Here is a 16273-nt window from a genome sequence, read left to right as displayed (position 1 = left end):
TGCTGCTAGGTTGACCTTGAGAGTGTTAAATATGAATTGATCCTGTTTTAGTAGCAGCATATAATCAAGGATTGTCAGTGTATATTCCTGTACTAGGTCCATGTTCTTTTGGACCACCCGTGTGGAAAAATCTTTTCCATTTGGAAGGTAAATCTTCCTGGTGGATGGACTTCCTGCTTTGGATGAGAATTTTCTGAATGCCTCTCTTTTAGTAGTGGTCAATCAGCCAACATCAAAGCAGTCAGATGCAGTGACTGCGGGTCTGGGCACAGGAGTTGACCTTAGTTCTGGGATATTACATCTAGATTGGTTGGGAGATAGGTTGCCACATGGACAGCTGTAGCAGGTCTGATGGCCAAAACTGTCTCGGCCAGTAAGGGACTATCAGGATGACTGCCTGATCTTGTATACTACTATTTTAGGGATCTGGGCAATTGGTAAGCAGGAAGATAGTTTTCTCCTTTGGTGGTCTCAAGGATACATATCTGGCAACAAGACTAAGCTCTCATCTCTGCTTGAGCAGAAGTTTAAAGGACAATTACCCCCACCCCCGCTCTCCCATGATAGACATTAGCTGCTTGCCAGACCCATTCAGTAACCATTTGCAAATGGTCACTGCATGTCTGCTTGAGAAATCTGCTCAGTAATTGCTGACCCCTGGTATGTGTAGAGCCAGCAGCGTTATCCTGTGATAGTGACACCACTTCCAGAACTTGATGGCTTCCTGGCACAGAGGGAATGCTTGAGTGCCTCCTTGTTTGTTTCCATAGTGAAGTGCAGCCATGTCAATCAGAATTTGCATTGTGGAGTTTTGCAGAACAGGCAGAAATGCTAGCCAGGCTGGGCTGATGGCTCTCAACTCCAGGACATTCATGTGTAGCTGTAAATTGTTCTGAGACCATCTCTTGTAGCTGCTTCAGGTGAGTACCCCAGCCTGTCCCTGAAGCATCTGTGATAAGTGTCAGTTGGAGTGGGGGCAGAGAAAGGAACCACCTTTCCATTCATGTACTGGGTCTAGCTGCTAAGCGAGCTCTTGGAGGACTTGAGGCAGGACTGTTACCCTTCTGTTCATGTCGTGTGCGGACAGGAAGACCTTTCCACCAGAGTAATTAAGCTATAGAGCTTGCTGCCACACGGTATTTTTGGGATAGAGTATGCAGTATGATTCAAGAAAGGCTTCTACACTGATATGGTATCTGTATTTACAGCAGGCCTGGATATGTTTGTAAGCTATGTGACTACCCCTGCTTCCAACCACTAACAGCCCTGATTGAGGAAGGAACTTCTCCCCTGTCATGCTATTTAATTAATTGTCTTTTCTGAGGCTTTTACGCCTGAAGGATCAGGTATATACACCACTGTCAGAAACCAGACTAGAGGGACTATTGATCTTTTCAGTCTGATAATCACTAATATGCTTAACTAAACAAAAAATTAAATATGTGGACTATAACCTGAGAGTCATCAGTAAACTACTCTGTGCTTTCTGTTACCAGTGCTTCAAAAGCTACTTTATTCCCCCATCTCCAGCTTCTGAAAGGAAAACTGCAGGGTAAGAGCTTTCAGTCACTCCAACTCTATCAAAACTCAGTTATTCAATTACACTTCTAAAGTGTCTAATAGAAATAACCATACAGGAAACCGCTTCTTTAAAAAATGGTTTATGAGCTAGTTTTTTTTTTTTAATTAGGCTTTACTTTGAAACAGATTTCCAGCCCTTTGATGTGGGAGCTGATTTTTTTTTTTTGATTCTGAGGCTGGGCCTGCTACGGGGATCGTACAATGATGCACCATTAAAATAGTAGCCTCTCCCCATGAGAGCAGATAACCCATTCACACACTGAATGAGTACACTGGGAATTTCAAAAATAGGTTTTAACTACATTTAGTAAAGACCACTCCATCCCCAATGTTTTACTTCAATGGAGCTGTGTCATTATAACCTCTGCCCATCCATATTGTACAAATAGCATGTCTGACTAAGTTAAATCTTAGTACGACCCTCCCCCAGCTTCATATTCCTATCAGTGAAAAACAAGCCACGTCCCCTCCTTTGCAGTACAGGCAGGACCAGATGCAGCAGGGTTTCAGAAAGGCACATAATTTCCACTGATAAAAAAAGTGGTACAGCTAGTCCCCCACATTGCTTGCAGGGCACAGAATATATTATGATACAGTATTAGGGAAGGCCTGCAACCACAACCCCACCTCAAAGAGCTAGTGGCATTGGTAAAACTGCAGAGGGGCCTTCTTGTTGCTATGGTCACTAATCTAAACCCAACAACTGCTCTTTTTCAGGATTGATTTTTAGGGGCCACCCCCTCCCACCTAGAAACCTAAACATTTCCAGGCTTTGGCATGTTGAGCGTAACCCTTCGGTTCACTACAGCCCAGCTAGACCCCACTCAGGTGCCAGGATCAACCTCCAAAGGGCAGGGATCCACTACACAATAAAAGGTTTTTACAAGAAGGTTTCTGAGTCAGAGTTCATTGCAACTCTCTGTTTATTAAAAATATATGTCTCCTTGGAAGAAACACTGGTAACCAACTAGTGTCATGACTGACTGGATACTTTCACCTATACCATGGAGTACACTGGCCTTTTTCTCCATGGGACTAGAAGAGAGGGAGACAGGCTCTTAGAAAAAAAGTTAAGAAGCTGTAACCCTTGTGACTAGCATCTTAGGAACTTGCTCCTATTTCACTTAAGCCAGCTCTTGAGAATGGGGCTTGTGGCATCCAGAGCAGAACCAACCGAGCAGGCAGTAGCTATAACACTGGACATCAGTCCATGGCCGGAATCTACAGCAGTCCTCTCTCCTTTAGCTCCACCTCTCAACAGTAGTGGTTCCATCAATGAGCTTTGCAGCGTTGCTTTGAGTCTCACAGGATTGCTAAATCCCTTTTGGTCTCCTGGGACACGTCTCACTTACCAGAATGTATTTCTACAAACTTACAGCAGTTCTCACTTGTATTTAAAACTGAGGCCACTGCACAACACACACTGACACAATCAGCTATCTATCACCTCAGGGAGTGGACAGTATTAGCACGGTGTTGTCTAGCTAGAAACAGCAGTGGTCTGATCCTATTAGGTTAGGTCAGCAACAGCTTGGTTTTCTTCTGTAGCATCCAACTGTCACCACATGGAAAGGAGGAAGACATACCTGCTCACATTTTTATGGTGACCTCCTTTGCTCTGGTGTACAGGAATGGGGCATGGAGAACGTTTTTACATTTTTCCCTGCAGAGGAGAGGGCTCTTGCACTAGAATTAGGGGTACTTGAAAAACAAAATCTAGATTAGAAAATCCACAAATCCTTTTGGAAGCTCTTTTCCTGAGGTAGAGCCACATTCGAACACACACACCTGTGCTTCTCAAAAGCAGCAGCCTCAGTCCAAGGAAGACTACCTGTCTGTGGTCTTACACCACTCACCTGGTCACAAGATCTCTTGATTATACAGCATGATGGTACAATTCTGTCTGCATTTCCATCCCCAACAGACTGCAAAGCTCCTGAGACTTTCTAAAAGTGGATCCCAAACTTCAGAACAGGCTTTATGCAGACACTGGTCACTAGTAGAAATATTAAACAGAAGAGGTGAACAAGCACTATCTGCCAAGCGCTGAGTCCCAGGGACTCAGGAAGGGACCCTGCTGCACGGCATGCACAGCTGCTCCACAGCAAAGGTCCTCACCCCTTGCAGGGGAACAGCCGTTTTCACGGTTACTGGAATTCTGAACTCTGTATTAAATTCCATTATTCATTTGGGAAGTTGTGAGCTTCCATTCCAGGCACAGCTATGGTCTTCTTCCAGCAGCAGAGGGGAATTCGTGTGCTTTCATGAGGAAGACTGGAATTCCCTCACTCTATCACACACCAGATTCAAATCCAGTGTAGGTCCCCAGGGAGACCAGATGGATGGCATTTGCTGCATCCACATTGAAGTGTTCCGGCAGCAGCACAGAGCAGCTGGCTTGCTCATTCCATATGGTCTGTAGATTATTTCCTAACTATGACACCCTGGGTCTGGATTCTATTTACAATGTAACCATCTTAAAAAATAAGTTAAAAAACTGGATTTTATACCCACAGGTCATTATTAACATGAGAAAATTCTAATAAAAAAAGCTGACACAGCAACACAATATGGTTTTGGTTTAACATCTGCTTAAAAAAATAGAACAAAAAGGAAACCTCTCATGCAAACACATTAGGTGGTGTGTAAAACAATGTGCAATTTAATAACGTCTTATCCGTTCTCTCTCGCTCTGCAGCCTCCAGCTCAGTCTGGGTCTTCCAGTTTCACTCCGATCAGCTGCTACATGTTAGTCTGGACCACAGGCCCTCTCTGCACGCACACGGCATCCCAGTTTCTCTGCTCTACCCCAAAGAGCTGGGCTTTGGTTCTCAAAAAACTGACCAGATGTGAGAAGCATCCGAAGCACTTGGTACCATTTCAATCTCTTCTTGACCAGAGTGGGACTCCCATGCCCAGTGAATGGGATACAACAATTTAAAAGATCCTTGCAATAATATAGTACCGTTTTAGGAGGTCCCTCAGGTTTTCTAGTCCACATATATATAATATATATATAATATCTTTATATATTATATATAAATTACATATACAGATAAATAAAATGCTTTCTGTTGCACTGTTCAGAGCTACAAGGCAGTGACACATGCTTGGAGAAATGCCCCCGGGAGCTCCAGTCCTAGCTCATTTTCAAAAAAAATCTGTTGTTTCAGTCGTTCTTTACATAAGTCCTCAGCCGCCTCCTCCCATCTTGCTTCTTGGGTTAAATTTTAATAATAATAAAAAACGACTTGAATGGGATCTCATCGGTCTCTAATGGAGCAGCGGGAAGGTCCATGCAGGAATGGTGGGGACAGTCACATGGTAAGTGAGATTGATTCATCCCAACAAAAAGAAACAGGACTAGAAAACTCAATCTTGCGACGATCTAAAAAAGGGGGCAGGAGAAGTATTCATGTCCACCCCCTTGGGGCATAGGTGAGGGAGGGATTTCAGACATCTGCTCACAAGGAAGTTGATGGGGGAAGTCTTCAGAGTTTCTCAGGGGATGGGACCCAGATGTAGTGCCCAGACTGGTCCTCGATGATCTGTTTGATTTTGTTGTATATCTCTTCCAGAGAGTCTCCTTGTACAATGGCTAAAAAGGGAAAGAACAAACCAGTCAGTCAACATCAGGCAACACTGCACCACACCTGCACATGCCATGCAAAGGTCCCTCGCCCAGCTAGTGAGGCAAAGCAGCCAGAAGGGATGGGAGAGAACGGTGCGGCACGGCTACCAGCAGACCTGAGCGAATCCTGTAAGTAGTTCTGGATCTGCGCTAGGTGAACAACAGGCAAACCGGGACATGGAGAGTTAAGGATGCAGAGTACCTCCAAGCAGATTAATTCTAGGGAGAGCTCATGCTGATCTCATGTTGGCATACTCTTTTCATGTGTACAAAGTACCAACTAGTCTCTCAACAAGGGGCTGAGAATCAACTTTTCAGACAATTTCATTAAAACACACTAGGTACAGAGCCTTTGGGAGCTCAGTATTCATTACTTCATCCACCTTTGAGCAGGAGCTGCAGGCACTTTCATAAAGACTGGCTCATTACAGCTTCCAGCAGGCCCAGGGACCTAGTTTAGCTTCCAGCTCCCAAGGGGAGAAGTTCTTGGGGCTTCCTGGGAGAGGATTCCCCAGCCAAGCGCATCTCACTGCCCAAAAGTTTCAAGTTCACACAGGTGTTTTCCCTTTTGAAATCCCATCTTATTTCTCCGATAACATGCCTTCACTTAACTGTAGATGACTGGTTTTGTCCTATTGAGTTGGACTCAACACTTAATGAAACCAGGCAGATTTGGCTTTTTCTCTCTCCCCCCAGAACTCATTTGCTCCAGCCCCCAGATCGTTTTGTTGGACTCCTCACAATTTGTCAATCTTTCTGGCTCCCACATCGCACCAGAGCCTGACAGACAGGCAGTCCATCCCCCTCCATGTCCATGACACGAGGCCTTTGTACATGCAGCCCAGAATCACAGTGGCTCTTTTGCAGCCATCTTACATTGCAAGATAATCGAATCTGCTCTCCCTTATTGCTGCAGGGCTCACTCTGCCATTCCTGCTCCCCTGGGTTCCCCTGCCCAGCAGAATCCCATTCCATTATTTCCTGCCCATGTTTCCAGCCTCCTCCCAATTTAGTGTCACTTGGGAACGTCACCCACGTGCTGCTCACCCTGTCTCTATGATCACAAACGTGTTACATAAGGTCTGCCTCACCCCAGTGTCCGCTGCTCCCAAAGAGGCCCCTGTCTCCCCTTGAGATCCTTCCAGTTATCAGCACCCTGTTTATGGGTTTTACCCACGTTTTCAGCTCAAATGAGCCAATTTGAACTTATTTTCCACATGAAACTGTCTGTTGGTAGCAAATAAAGACACAGTGTGCCTCGCCTGTTTCTCCCCCCCAGCTGTTGGCGTGAGCATATCAAAAAGCAACCCAAAAAGCACTGGGAATTCCTTGGGCTTCTCCTGCTCACCTTTGTGAAAGGACAATATTCTGGGGAGGGTTTTAACTTGCCAGTAACTGGCCCATTCTAGCCTGAACTCCTCCTCTGGCAGGTGTTTTGGCTGGGAAAGTTCCTAGGGTAGCAGTCTGGCATATGAAATGGCAACTGGTGGGATCACTCCTTTCCTTTCAAGCTGGTAACACATTTGCTCCCCTTCAGCCTTGGTGCCTCCAAAGCTGCCCATTATTTTCCAGAAATAATTGTGTGGTACAGCGTGTCCGCTATTTTCCTTAACGCGCGCGGACACTTGCTGTGCTGGCCAGCTGATCTGTGGAGGCACAAGTTGCCAAGTACTCCCTTACTGGCCCTTCAGCAAATGCTCCTTCTCTTCCTAAGCAGCCAAGTGCCCATGCTTTTCTTGAAGACTGACTGTAAAAAGCAGTTCAGTCTTCACCCATCAAGTCACTAATTTCATCCTTCAACTGTTTTAAATGGTCCTCCTCTCTCTAGTGCTCCCTGCCCTCATGTGCTAAAATCCCTGGTCCTATGCAGCCCTTCCGCAGCATTTGTAAGTCTTGCTTTTCTATTGGCCCCTTTTCTCCTTGCTGCCTTCAGCAATTCAGAAAATCCTGTATGGCTGCCTCCCTCTGCGTCTCGAGGGCAGGTTTGCCGTTACCTCCGGATAGCTGAAGGGCCCCTCCATGAAGCCACATTCACAGACTCATATCCATTTCTTGATTCTTTTGTTTTCGGAGGGACAGAGTCCCATGACTCTGACAGCAAGGTGGTGCTGATGGGGTCACTCCTGCCCATCCAGGACTCTTACCTGTAAAATACTCTCCAAACTCCTGCTCCAATTTCATGGCTTTGTCAAAGACCTTGTTGGCTTGTTCATATGTCTGTCTCCGGTTCATCTCCCTGCCAGGCATGGATGAGAACAGTCTGAATGTGTTTCTTTTTACTTAAAAAGACAAGCCAAAAGCTATCGCCACCACCAGTGCTGGAAACCCTCCATGCATCAGCGAGCTAGGCCCTGGTGCAGCCCCTACAGACTTCTATTGCAAGAAACTGGGGCACATATCGAACTTCACATGCTCTCTTGCTGCCCTGTGCAATACAACTCCAGCAATTCCTTCCAGCACCAACATCTTTCCACTTCACCCAAAGAACAGAGGTATGCTGGAAAGCCCAGGCAATCCCTAGCCTTCTGCTGCAGTGCATGTGATCCCAGAACCTTGTAGTGCAAACTAGCAGAGGGCACAGAGGAGTCACAGTTTTACAGAGATTCCATGGGTTGGATATAATTCACAAAAGGGTGGGGTCTGAGGTCTCTGCAGAGAGCCAGTAGCCCACTGGTCATCAATCACTGTGAAATGGATGGATGGATCATATTTAAGAAGTTGTGTGTCTCTAGTGAAAATTATGTTCTTAAGACAGGTAACCAGGACCTAGCATGTTTCGGACAGGTTCCTTTCAGGCATGGGGTAACAGATGTTTATCTCCTTATCTGGCCATTGTGTATCATGTCCGCCAACGTAGGCCGATTTGCAGACTGAGCCAGATGCTGATTAAGAGATTTCACAATCTACCGGAAAGGAGTGTACAGGAAAAAGACAGCCAGCAGGGGTGTCCTGCTTAGAAATAAGGGCAGTGGATTGTTCTATCAAGGAGGCAAGCTGACAGCGTGACTTATTTAAGAGTCCAGCCAAGCCTGAGTGTAAAACGCTGGAAGGACTTTGGGTGACCATTGCTCTGTAAGAGAGAAAAGCAGCTAGTGACGTAAGTGTAGGTTCTAGAATGCACATTATGATTTACTTTTATATACAGCATTTATTTCCAATACTTCTACTGTGGTCACTTGAATTTCTGCACTTTGTTAAATAAACTTTTACTGGTTTTCACTATATACATATACAAGTGCTAGCTATACTGGGGGGGTCCTCTGTCCCTGCATCCAAAGCTGGTCTTAAGGCTTGCTCCAGCATCAGTTTAAACTTGGGCTCCTTATTTTTTCAGGATGTACCCTTGGAAAAAAAAGTGCAGATCTTGCACTTACAGGGAAATAGGAGCCTCTCCCAAACAGCAGAGGCATTAAGAACGCCCGTCACTGCTTAGGAGAGCCTCGCAGTGAGAGAAGCGCCTTTTAAATCCCTGGCATCCCTGAGCAAAATAACCAGCTGTAGTCCACGAAAGCTTATGCTCTAATAAATTTGTTAGTCTCTAAGGTGCCACTGTTCTTTTTGCAAAAATAAAAGTATTTTATAGATATAAAATCTTCCCTTTTTTCTTTCCATTTTTTAAGGAAACAACTGTTCCAGGAACTATAAAACACTACCGAGAACTAACTAGATACTAACTGCTAAAATCACCATTAAAGAGAACAGGCACACAGCAGACTCTGTCAGACTGAAGGTGGCTGAAAAGAAACGGATGGCTGTTCATCCACGCAGCCCTTTATACTTTCCGCCCAGGGCATGAATGTGTGGGGGCGTTGCTACCAAACATCTCTGATCAAAGGCACAGGCGCACCTGGAGTGGAGTGCCCACAGGGACACTACTTGAAGGACAGATTTCATGATTCTAAGGAAAGGAAGGAGTGAGAGCAGCAGAATAAGCACAAAGGACTTTTAAAAAGCAGACAAACTCAGACAACTGGTAGATAAGGTCCCATGGGGAAAAAAGAAATCTAAGGGGACAAAGGAGTTGAGAAGAGCTAGCAGCTTCTCAAAGAGACGATATTTAAGGCACAACTGCAGGCTATCCCAGTGGGAAGGAAAGATAGAAAAAAAAGTAAGAGGTCATTATGACTCCATCAGGAGTGCCTTAATGACCCTAAAAGAGGAATCCTACAAAAACCGGAAATGCGGATAAATTGCTCTGGAAGAGTACAAAAGAATAGCACAAGCAGGAGAGACAAAATCAGAAAGACTAAGGCACAAAATGAATTACACCTAGCAAGGGACATAAAGGGCAGTAAGAAGAGGTTCTTTAAATACATTAGGAGCAAGAGAAAGTGAAGGAAAATGTAAATTCTCTACTTAATGGGTAGAGAGAGCTAACCAATGATGATGTGAAGAAAGGCGAGGTATTAATTGCCTATTTTGCGTCAGACTTCACTAAAAAGGTAAACTATCACCAGATACTTAACACAATGAATATTAAAAACAATGGAGAAGGAACACAAGACAAAATAGGAAAAGATCAGGTTAAAGAATATTTAGATAAGCTAGCTGTATTCAAGTCAGCAGGGCCTGATGAAATTCACCCTAGGGTACCTCAGGAACTAGCTAAAGCGAACTCGGAACCATTTGCAATTATCTTCTAGAACTCCTGGAGTACTTGTGAGATCCCAGACGACTGGAGAAGGGCAAACAGAGTGCCCGTCTTTAAAAGGGGAACAAAAAGGACCCAGGGAATTATAGAGTAGTCAATCACCCTATCTTCGATACTGGGGTATATACTGGAACAAATCAATTTGTAAGCACCTAGACAATAATAGGTTATATTGTCAAGAACAAATCATGCTAAATCAACCTAATTTCCTTTGACAGGGTACCTGGCCTAGTGGATAGGGGAAAGTAGAAGAAGTGATATATCTCGATTTTAGTATGGCTTTTGGCACAGTCTCTCAGATGACATTCTCAAAAGCAAACTAGGGAAATATGATATAAATGAAATTAAATGTAAGCTGGGTGTACAACTGGTTGAAACACTGCATTCAATGGTTCACTGTCAAACCGAGAGGGACATAGGTAGTGGAGTCCTGCAGGGGTCAGCCCTGGGTCTGGTACTATTCAATACTTTCATGAATGACTTGGATAATGGAGAGCAGAGTATGCTCATAAAATCTGCAGAGGACACCAAGCGTGGAGGGGTTGCAAGCACTTTGAAGGACAGGATTAGAATTCAAAAGGACCTTTGCAAATTGGAGAATTGGTCTGAAATCAACAAGCAAAATTCAGTAAAGACAAGTGCACAGTATTACACTTAGGAAGGAAAAACGGAATGGACAACTACAAAATAGTTATAACTGGGTAGGTGGTATAACTGCTGAAAAGGATCTGGGGGTTGGATCACTAATTGAACACAAGTCAATGTGATACAGTTGTGAAAAAAGCTAATATGTCATAAGACAGACATGGTAGGTAACTGTCCTGGATTACGTGGCTGAGATCTTAACTGAGTACTCTGCCCAGGTCTGGGTACAATACCTTAAAAATATGTGGACAAATTAGAGTGTGTCCAGAGTAGAGCAACAAAATGATAAAAGGGCTAGAAAACCTGATCTGTGAGGAAAGATTAAACAAACTGGGTTTATTTAGTCTTAAGAAAAGATGACCAGTGGGAATCCTGGTAACAATCTTCAAATATGTGAAGGGATATTACAAAGAGGACGGTGATCAATTGTTCTCCATGTCCATTGGTTAAGAAGTAATGGTCTTAAACTGCAGCAAGGAAAATTTCAGAAAAACTTTCAATACGGCCATCTTTATGTTTGTACACTACGAGTCAGATCAGTGGTCCATCTAGCCCAGTATCCTGTCTTCTGAGAGTAGCTGGTGCCAGATACTTCAGAGGGAATGAACAGAACGGGGCAATTTATTGAGTGGTCCATCCCATCATCCACTCCCAACTTCTGGGGGGGGGGGGGAAAGAGTCAGAGACAAGGGACATGCACACCATGGGGTTGCATCCCTGACCATCTTGGGCTAATAGCCATTGATTGATCTATCCTTCATGAACTTATCCAATTCTTTTGTGAATTATACAAGTTATAGTTTTGGTCTTCACAACATCCACTGGCAACGAGTTCCACAGGTTGACAGTGCTCTGAGTGAAGTACTTCCTTATGTTTGTTGTAAACCTGCTGCCTATTAATTCCATTGGTGACCCTTGGTTCGTGTGTTATGAGAAAGAATAAATAACCCTTCCTGATTCACTTTTTCCACACCAGTCATGATTTTATAGACCTCCATCACACCCCTCTTAGCCATCTTGTTTCTGAGCTGAACAGTCCCAGTTTTAATCTCTCCTCATACGGAAGCTGTTCCATACCCCTAATCATTTTTGTTGCCCTTCTCTGCACCTTTTCCAATTCTAATACCTCTTTTTTGAGATGGGGTGATCACATCTGCATGCAGTATTCAAGGTGTGGGTGTACCATGGATTTATATAGCAGCAATATGACATTTTCGGTTTATTATCTATCCCTTTCCTATTGGTTCCTAACATTCTGTTCGCTTTTTTGATTGCTGCTGCACATTGAACAGATGTTTTCAGAGAACTATCCACTGACTCCACAATCTTTTTCTTGAGTGGTAACAGCTAATTTAGACCCCATCATTGTGTATGTATAATTGGGATTATGTTTTCCTATGTGCATTACTTCGCATTTGTCTACATGTTGCCCAGTCACCCAGTTCAGAGAGACCCCTTTGTTACTCTGTACAGTCAGCTTTGAACTTAACTATTTTGAGTAATTCTGTATCGTCTGCAAACTTTGCCACTGCATTGTTTACCCCTTTTTCCAGATCATTTATGAGTATGTTGAACAGCACTGGTCCCAGTACAGAACCCTTGGGGACACCACTATTTACCTCTCTCTACTCTGAAAACTTTCTAATTCAGAGGATAGAAAAGTTCTGGAATAGGATCCCAAGGGAAGTCATGGAATCCCTTCATTCGAGATTTTTAAAAACGGGTTGGACAAACACCTGTCAAGGATGCTCTTCGGTAACTCTGGTCCTGCCTCAGTGCAGGGGGCTGGACTAGATGACCTCTTGTGGTACCTTCCAGCCCAACATTTCTGTGATTCTATGACAGCGACAGTAGCAGCCTTTCCCACACCCCTTTTCTGAATTAGAAGCAGCAGGAGTGCAGGCTCCTGGTCCCTGCAGCTAGCGCACCCAAGGGGTAGGTGGAAAATATGCACTTACATGAGAGCTTCAATGGATTTTGGCTTGATGAAAATGGCAATAGGGTAAAGTTGTGCTTGTTGCAACCTCTTGATGGCGTTGCCAGACACATCCAGGATGCAGTGCTTCCCCTAGCAGGGCACAAGAGGGGACCAGCTTCAGTCAGTCACTTTCCCTCTCTGAAAGTAGCCTGGAGCAGGAGGACCAGGGATGGAATATGCCCATCCCGAGATACAAGCCAACCCCCAGCATGGACCCCCAACTGGGGCAGGGTGGCAGCACCCGGAGAAGGGACTGGGGCTTCCTTTCAACGTTCAGGACATTGTTTAAAAACCAACAATGGGTTGTGTCATGCTCTGAGCACAGAGCATTTCTGTTCTACTCACTGCAAAGAACCTCTGCACCAGCGCTTGTGAAGATAAAGCAGGCACTGGTGCGGCTAATGGTGGCCTTGGTAGCACAGTGGCTTAGGAGGCCTGAGTTCTGCAGGACTCCTGCCTGGGGAGAGAGGTGGGTTTAGCAGCAGAGCACTGGGCAGTCTGGGCTGGGTAATGAGGTTGTGGAACAAGGCCAGATGGCGTGGCAGGAATCCGTGTCCAATTGGCTCTTGCTCCACACACAGTTACATGGGCAATGGGTGCAGCCGCGAGAGGGTCAGAAATCATTTGGGTGAGCTGCGGGCTTCCCTGGAGCAGTGTTGCTGCCTCCACGTTTACACTCACTCTCTCTGCAACTGCCCGCACCGACTGGATGCTGGTCCCATAGAGATTGTCATTGAACTGCCCAGCCTCGATGAACTTGTTGTCCTGAATATCTTTCTCCATCTGCTCTCGGGATACGACAAAGTGATAGTCCTGCCCATCCACCTCATTCTCACGCCGAGGCCTGGTAGTGTCTGAAAGAGATGGGCTTCATGAGACAGAGCCCACCGCGACCCTGCCTTGCCTCTCTTTGCCACTATATGGCTCAGATGCAGCAGGCAGGAGAAACAGCAGCCCCTCTCCAGAGCACACCTCTGGGTCACTAACTCACAACCTGAGAGAGACACCAACACTTACGTGGCACGCAGGAGCCAAACTTGTGTGGAAACTCGGAGATGAGGTCATCGTTGACACGGTCTTTCATTGGCCCCAGGATGATCACTGGCCTCGCATAGTGAACTGGAAACAAGAAAAGCCACGACCCTGAGGCTGAGTCTCTGATCCCAGCAGCTGCTCCCACACTCGCTGAAGCCTGGAGTGGGCCATGTGGCTCCAGAATACTTGTGGTCAATACACCACGGCCATTCGCACAGCACTCACACTTGTGGTCTGTGGAAATACTGAAGGCCCTTTTCCTGCAGTGGGGACTAAGCTCAGCAGAGCTCCAAGTCTACCCAAGGACAGAACCAGTCTCACTCTAGAACAAGGACCCCTTTCCCACGCACCCGGAAACAGCTTCATGGACTTGTCTTTGGGCTCAGCCCACAGGACGCATCAGCAACACTCCCAAAGAGGCAAATGGTGCAGAACACAAGAGGATGAGTGCTTATTACCTCTTCTATGTGCCTCCACATGCACTTCCATGTTCGCTCCTCCACGAGAGCACCCAAATTATTGCCTCAACACACCCTCTTCCCAAGCCCTTCCACCACAGCCGCTCAGACAAGTGCGGGAGGCTGACCTCCCATTGGCCTGCAAGCTCCAGGGGAGGAATGCACCTCTTCTCCCCAGGCATGCTGCTGGCACGTGCACTACTCGTGTCTGGAGGATAGGACGTGTTACTCTCTGGCTGAGGAACCAGCAAACTGGCAGCTCATGGGTGAATCGCTGCCTTGAGTTGGTACAGGTGAAGCACCAACAACGTGCTAAGTGCTTTAAAAAGAAATGAGCCCTCCTAGCCTCTGGCCCCAGGCACTCAACCTGATGCAGTCACGAGGTGCAATACGGCTGGGGCATGAATCAGACAGAGTGGTGGGTGGCCTGAGGTGAAGGCGGGTGCTTGGTACAAGAAGGACCCAAGACTCTGGAAGGGCAGCGGGTGTTACATTTTTAGCAATGACTGTTTCACAGCCAGTGTTTCAAGCGTTTGCCATTGACCAGAGGCATTTCATGGGCAGTGTCTGCTTGGCTTGCCAAGAGTGCTAGGCAGCCAGGTTCCCCTCACGTTTCCATTAAACACCTCGCAACACATGCCGCTCTGGGAGGCCGGGAGAGCAGAGTCCCTGCAGACCCACGCCTGCCCGAGGCCAGTTTTAGGTGCTGGTTGGAGATTCAAGGTTTGATTAAGGACTCGCTGTGTGTAGGCACTTCTCAAGACCACCACGCGCTGTAGAGCTGGGACTCAAGACCACTGCACACTCCAGACCCCACCCCATACTTACTTTCTTGCCGTGTCACTGGTTCATATGACAGGATAGTGTCCTCTTGTCCTTCTGGAATAGAGCCAGGGAGAAGCAGGTGAGTGTTTGCAGGGGCCTCTCCTGCCTCGACCCTTTGCGACCAAAAAGTGGCATGAAGGCAATAGCCAGCCAGGATCTGCCATACACAGAAGTGCCCCAAAGGCCTCTGGGTTGCCCACCCCGCTGGACAGTGAAGTCCCAGGGTGACAGCGAAGTGCACAGGAGAGTCCCAGCCTGGGGTGCTGCTCCTGACCAGGACTGCCTCGGGGCAGTGTTCCTTTCTGACTGCCCCAGGAAGACCCGAAACGTGAGCGAGAGTCATTCCCCCATCACGCTGCCCCTGCAGCCAACCCAAAGGCTAGTCTGTGGCCAACAGGCGGGCTGCACTCTAAACCCAGGTGGCCCATGACTTGGTCAGACATTTGTTTCATGGCAGTTTGCCTGGAACACTAGGGCAAACACCAGAGGGCGCTCTTTCTGCGGACTATGACCCAGGCTCCCTTCCCATGGCTCCCCCCCAGCCCAGAGCGGCAACCTGGCCACTATTTGCTCTGAGGATCCGATTCCACAGCCCGGCTGCTCCCTGGGTTACCGGCTGAATGACACCTGGAATAGCCACATTCTGGGCTCAAAGCCAGGCAGGACCAACTCAGCCATTCACCCTTTCTGGCTAGCTGTATGGAACCCATTCCTCTCAGTGTGCGGGGAGACCGTAAACCCAGCTCCCATCTGCGCTGCGGGGACACGCCAGAGGCCCTGGATCCCTGGCACCCATTTCCCTGCCTGTTTGAAGGCTTGTGGGAGAAGAGGCGCTGGGGACACTGCCCTCATTACACACACTGTTTCTGTGCCAGGCCCTTCTGAGCTGCCTGACCGGCACCACCAGCGCATTTGGTTCAGAGCATCCTGGCAGGGCGAATTGGGGACCCGGCAGGGCAGGATCAGTTCCTAGCTGGAAGCGTAAGCAGAACAGCGGCAGCTTTGTGGCAGGAGGAGAGAGAAGCCTCAGGCAGAATGCGCGTTATTGCTGCAGTAGCTGTTAGTGCACCTGCAGGGCTTGTGCTGTAGGTGGGCTGCAGGGTGTTAGCAGCTGGCAGAGATCTTCCTCTCTGAGCACAAGCTTTCCAAGACCTATGGGGTGTTATCCCAGGGGCTAGAAGTCAGGACATAGGAGCCATGTGGCACCCCGAAACTAGCGCGCCTTGGGGCGGGATCCTCTGCTGGGACAGGTCAAAGAGTGACCTCTAACACCTCATGGCTCCCATGTCACTGCATCCCATCGCTGCCACTAAGGACACTGCTAACCAGGCCTGGCAAAAAGCTCCCATCCCCTCGAGGGAGCAGGCCACAGCATCTCTAGGGCCTTCAGTTCGAGTGGCCAAAGGAAGCATCGGCCTCCGAACAGGAAACACCATGGGGACAACAGAGGAATGAAAATGCTTAGAACG

General features: G+C 47.1%; 1 protein-coding gene and 1 long non-coding RNA gene across 10 annotated transcripts in view; one reads left to right on the top strand and one right to left on the bottom strand.

The window, feature by feature from the left end:
• Positions 1 to 1672: 1672 nt before the first annotated feature.
• Positions 1673 to 16273, bottom strand: part of DLG3 (discs large MAGUK scaffold protein 3) — a 167499-nt gene continuing 152898 nt past the window's right edge. For all 9 annotated transcript variants that reach the window (XM_005286019.4, XM_005286018.4, XM_005286017.4 and 6 more), the window contains 6 exons: positions 14808 to 14858; positions 13504 to 13605; positions 13168 to 13340; positions 12467 to 12576; positions 7357 to 7448; positions 1673 to 5179 (listed from right to left, as the gene is read on the bottom strand). In XM_005286019.4, coding sequence (XP_005286076.2) covers positions 5073 to 5179; positions 7357 to 7448; positions 12467 to 12576; positions 13168 to 13340; positions 13504 to 13605; positions 14808 to 14858 — 635 coding nt within the window. In that variant the 3' untranslated portion in view covers positions 1673 to 5072. The remainder of the gene's footprint in view (positions 5180 to 7356; positions 7449 to 12466; positions 12577 to 13167; positions 13341 to 13503; positions 13606 to 14807; positions 14859 to 16273) is intronic.
• On the top strand, positions 5177 to 10632 carry LOC135973552 (uncharacterized). Its single transcript, XR_010590453.1, has 2 exons — positions 5177 to 5341; positions 8833 to 10632. It is a non-coding gene; the product is annotated as an uncharacterized LOC135973552 (long non-coding RNA).

This window comes from Chrysemys picta, chromosome 9 (genome assembly GCF_011386835.1).
Source record: "Chrysemys picta bellii isolate R12L10 chromosome 9, ASM1138683v2, whole genome shotgun sequence".
NCBI lineage: Eukaryota > Metazoa > Chordata > Testudines > Emydidae > Chrysemys > Chrysemys picta.
Note: the sequence above shows the minus strand (reverse complement) of the source record. Positions and strands in the feature narration are given on the sequence as shown.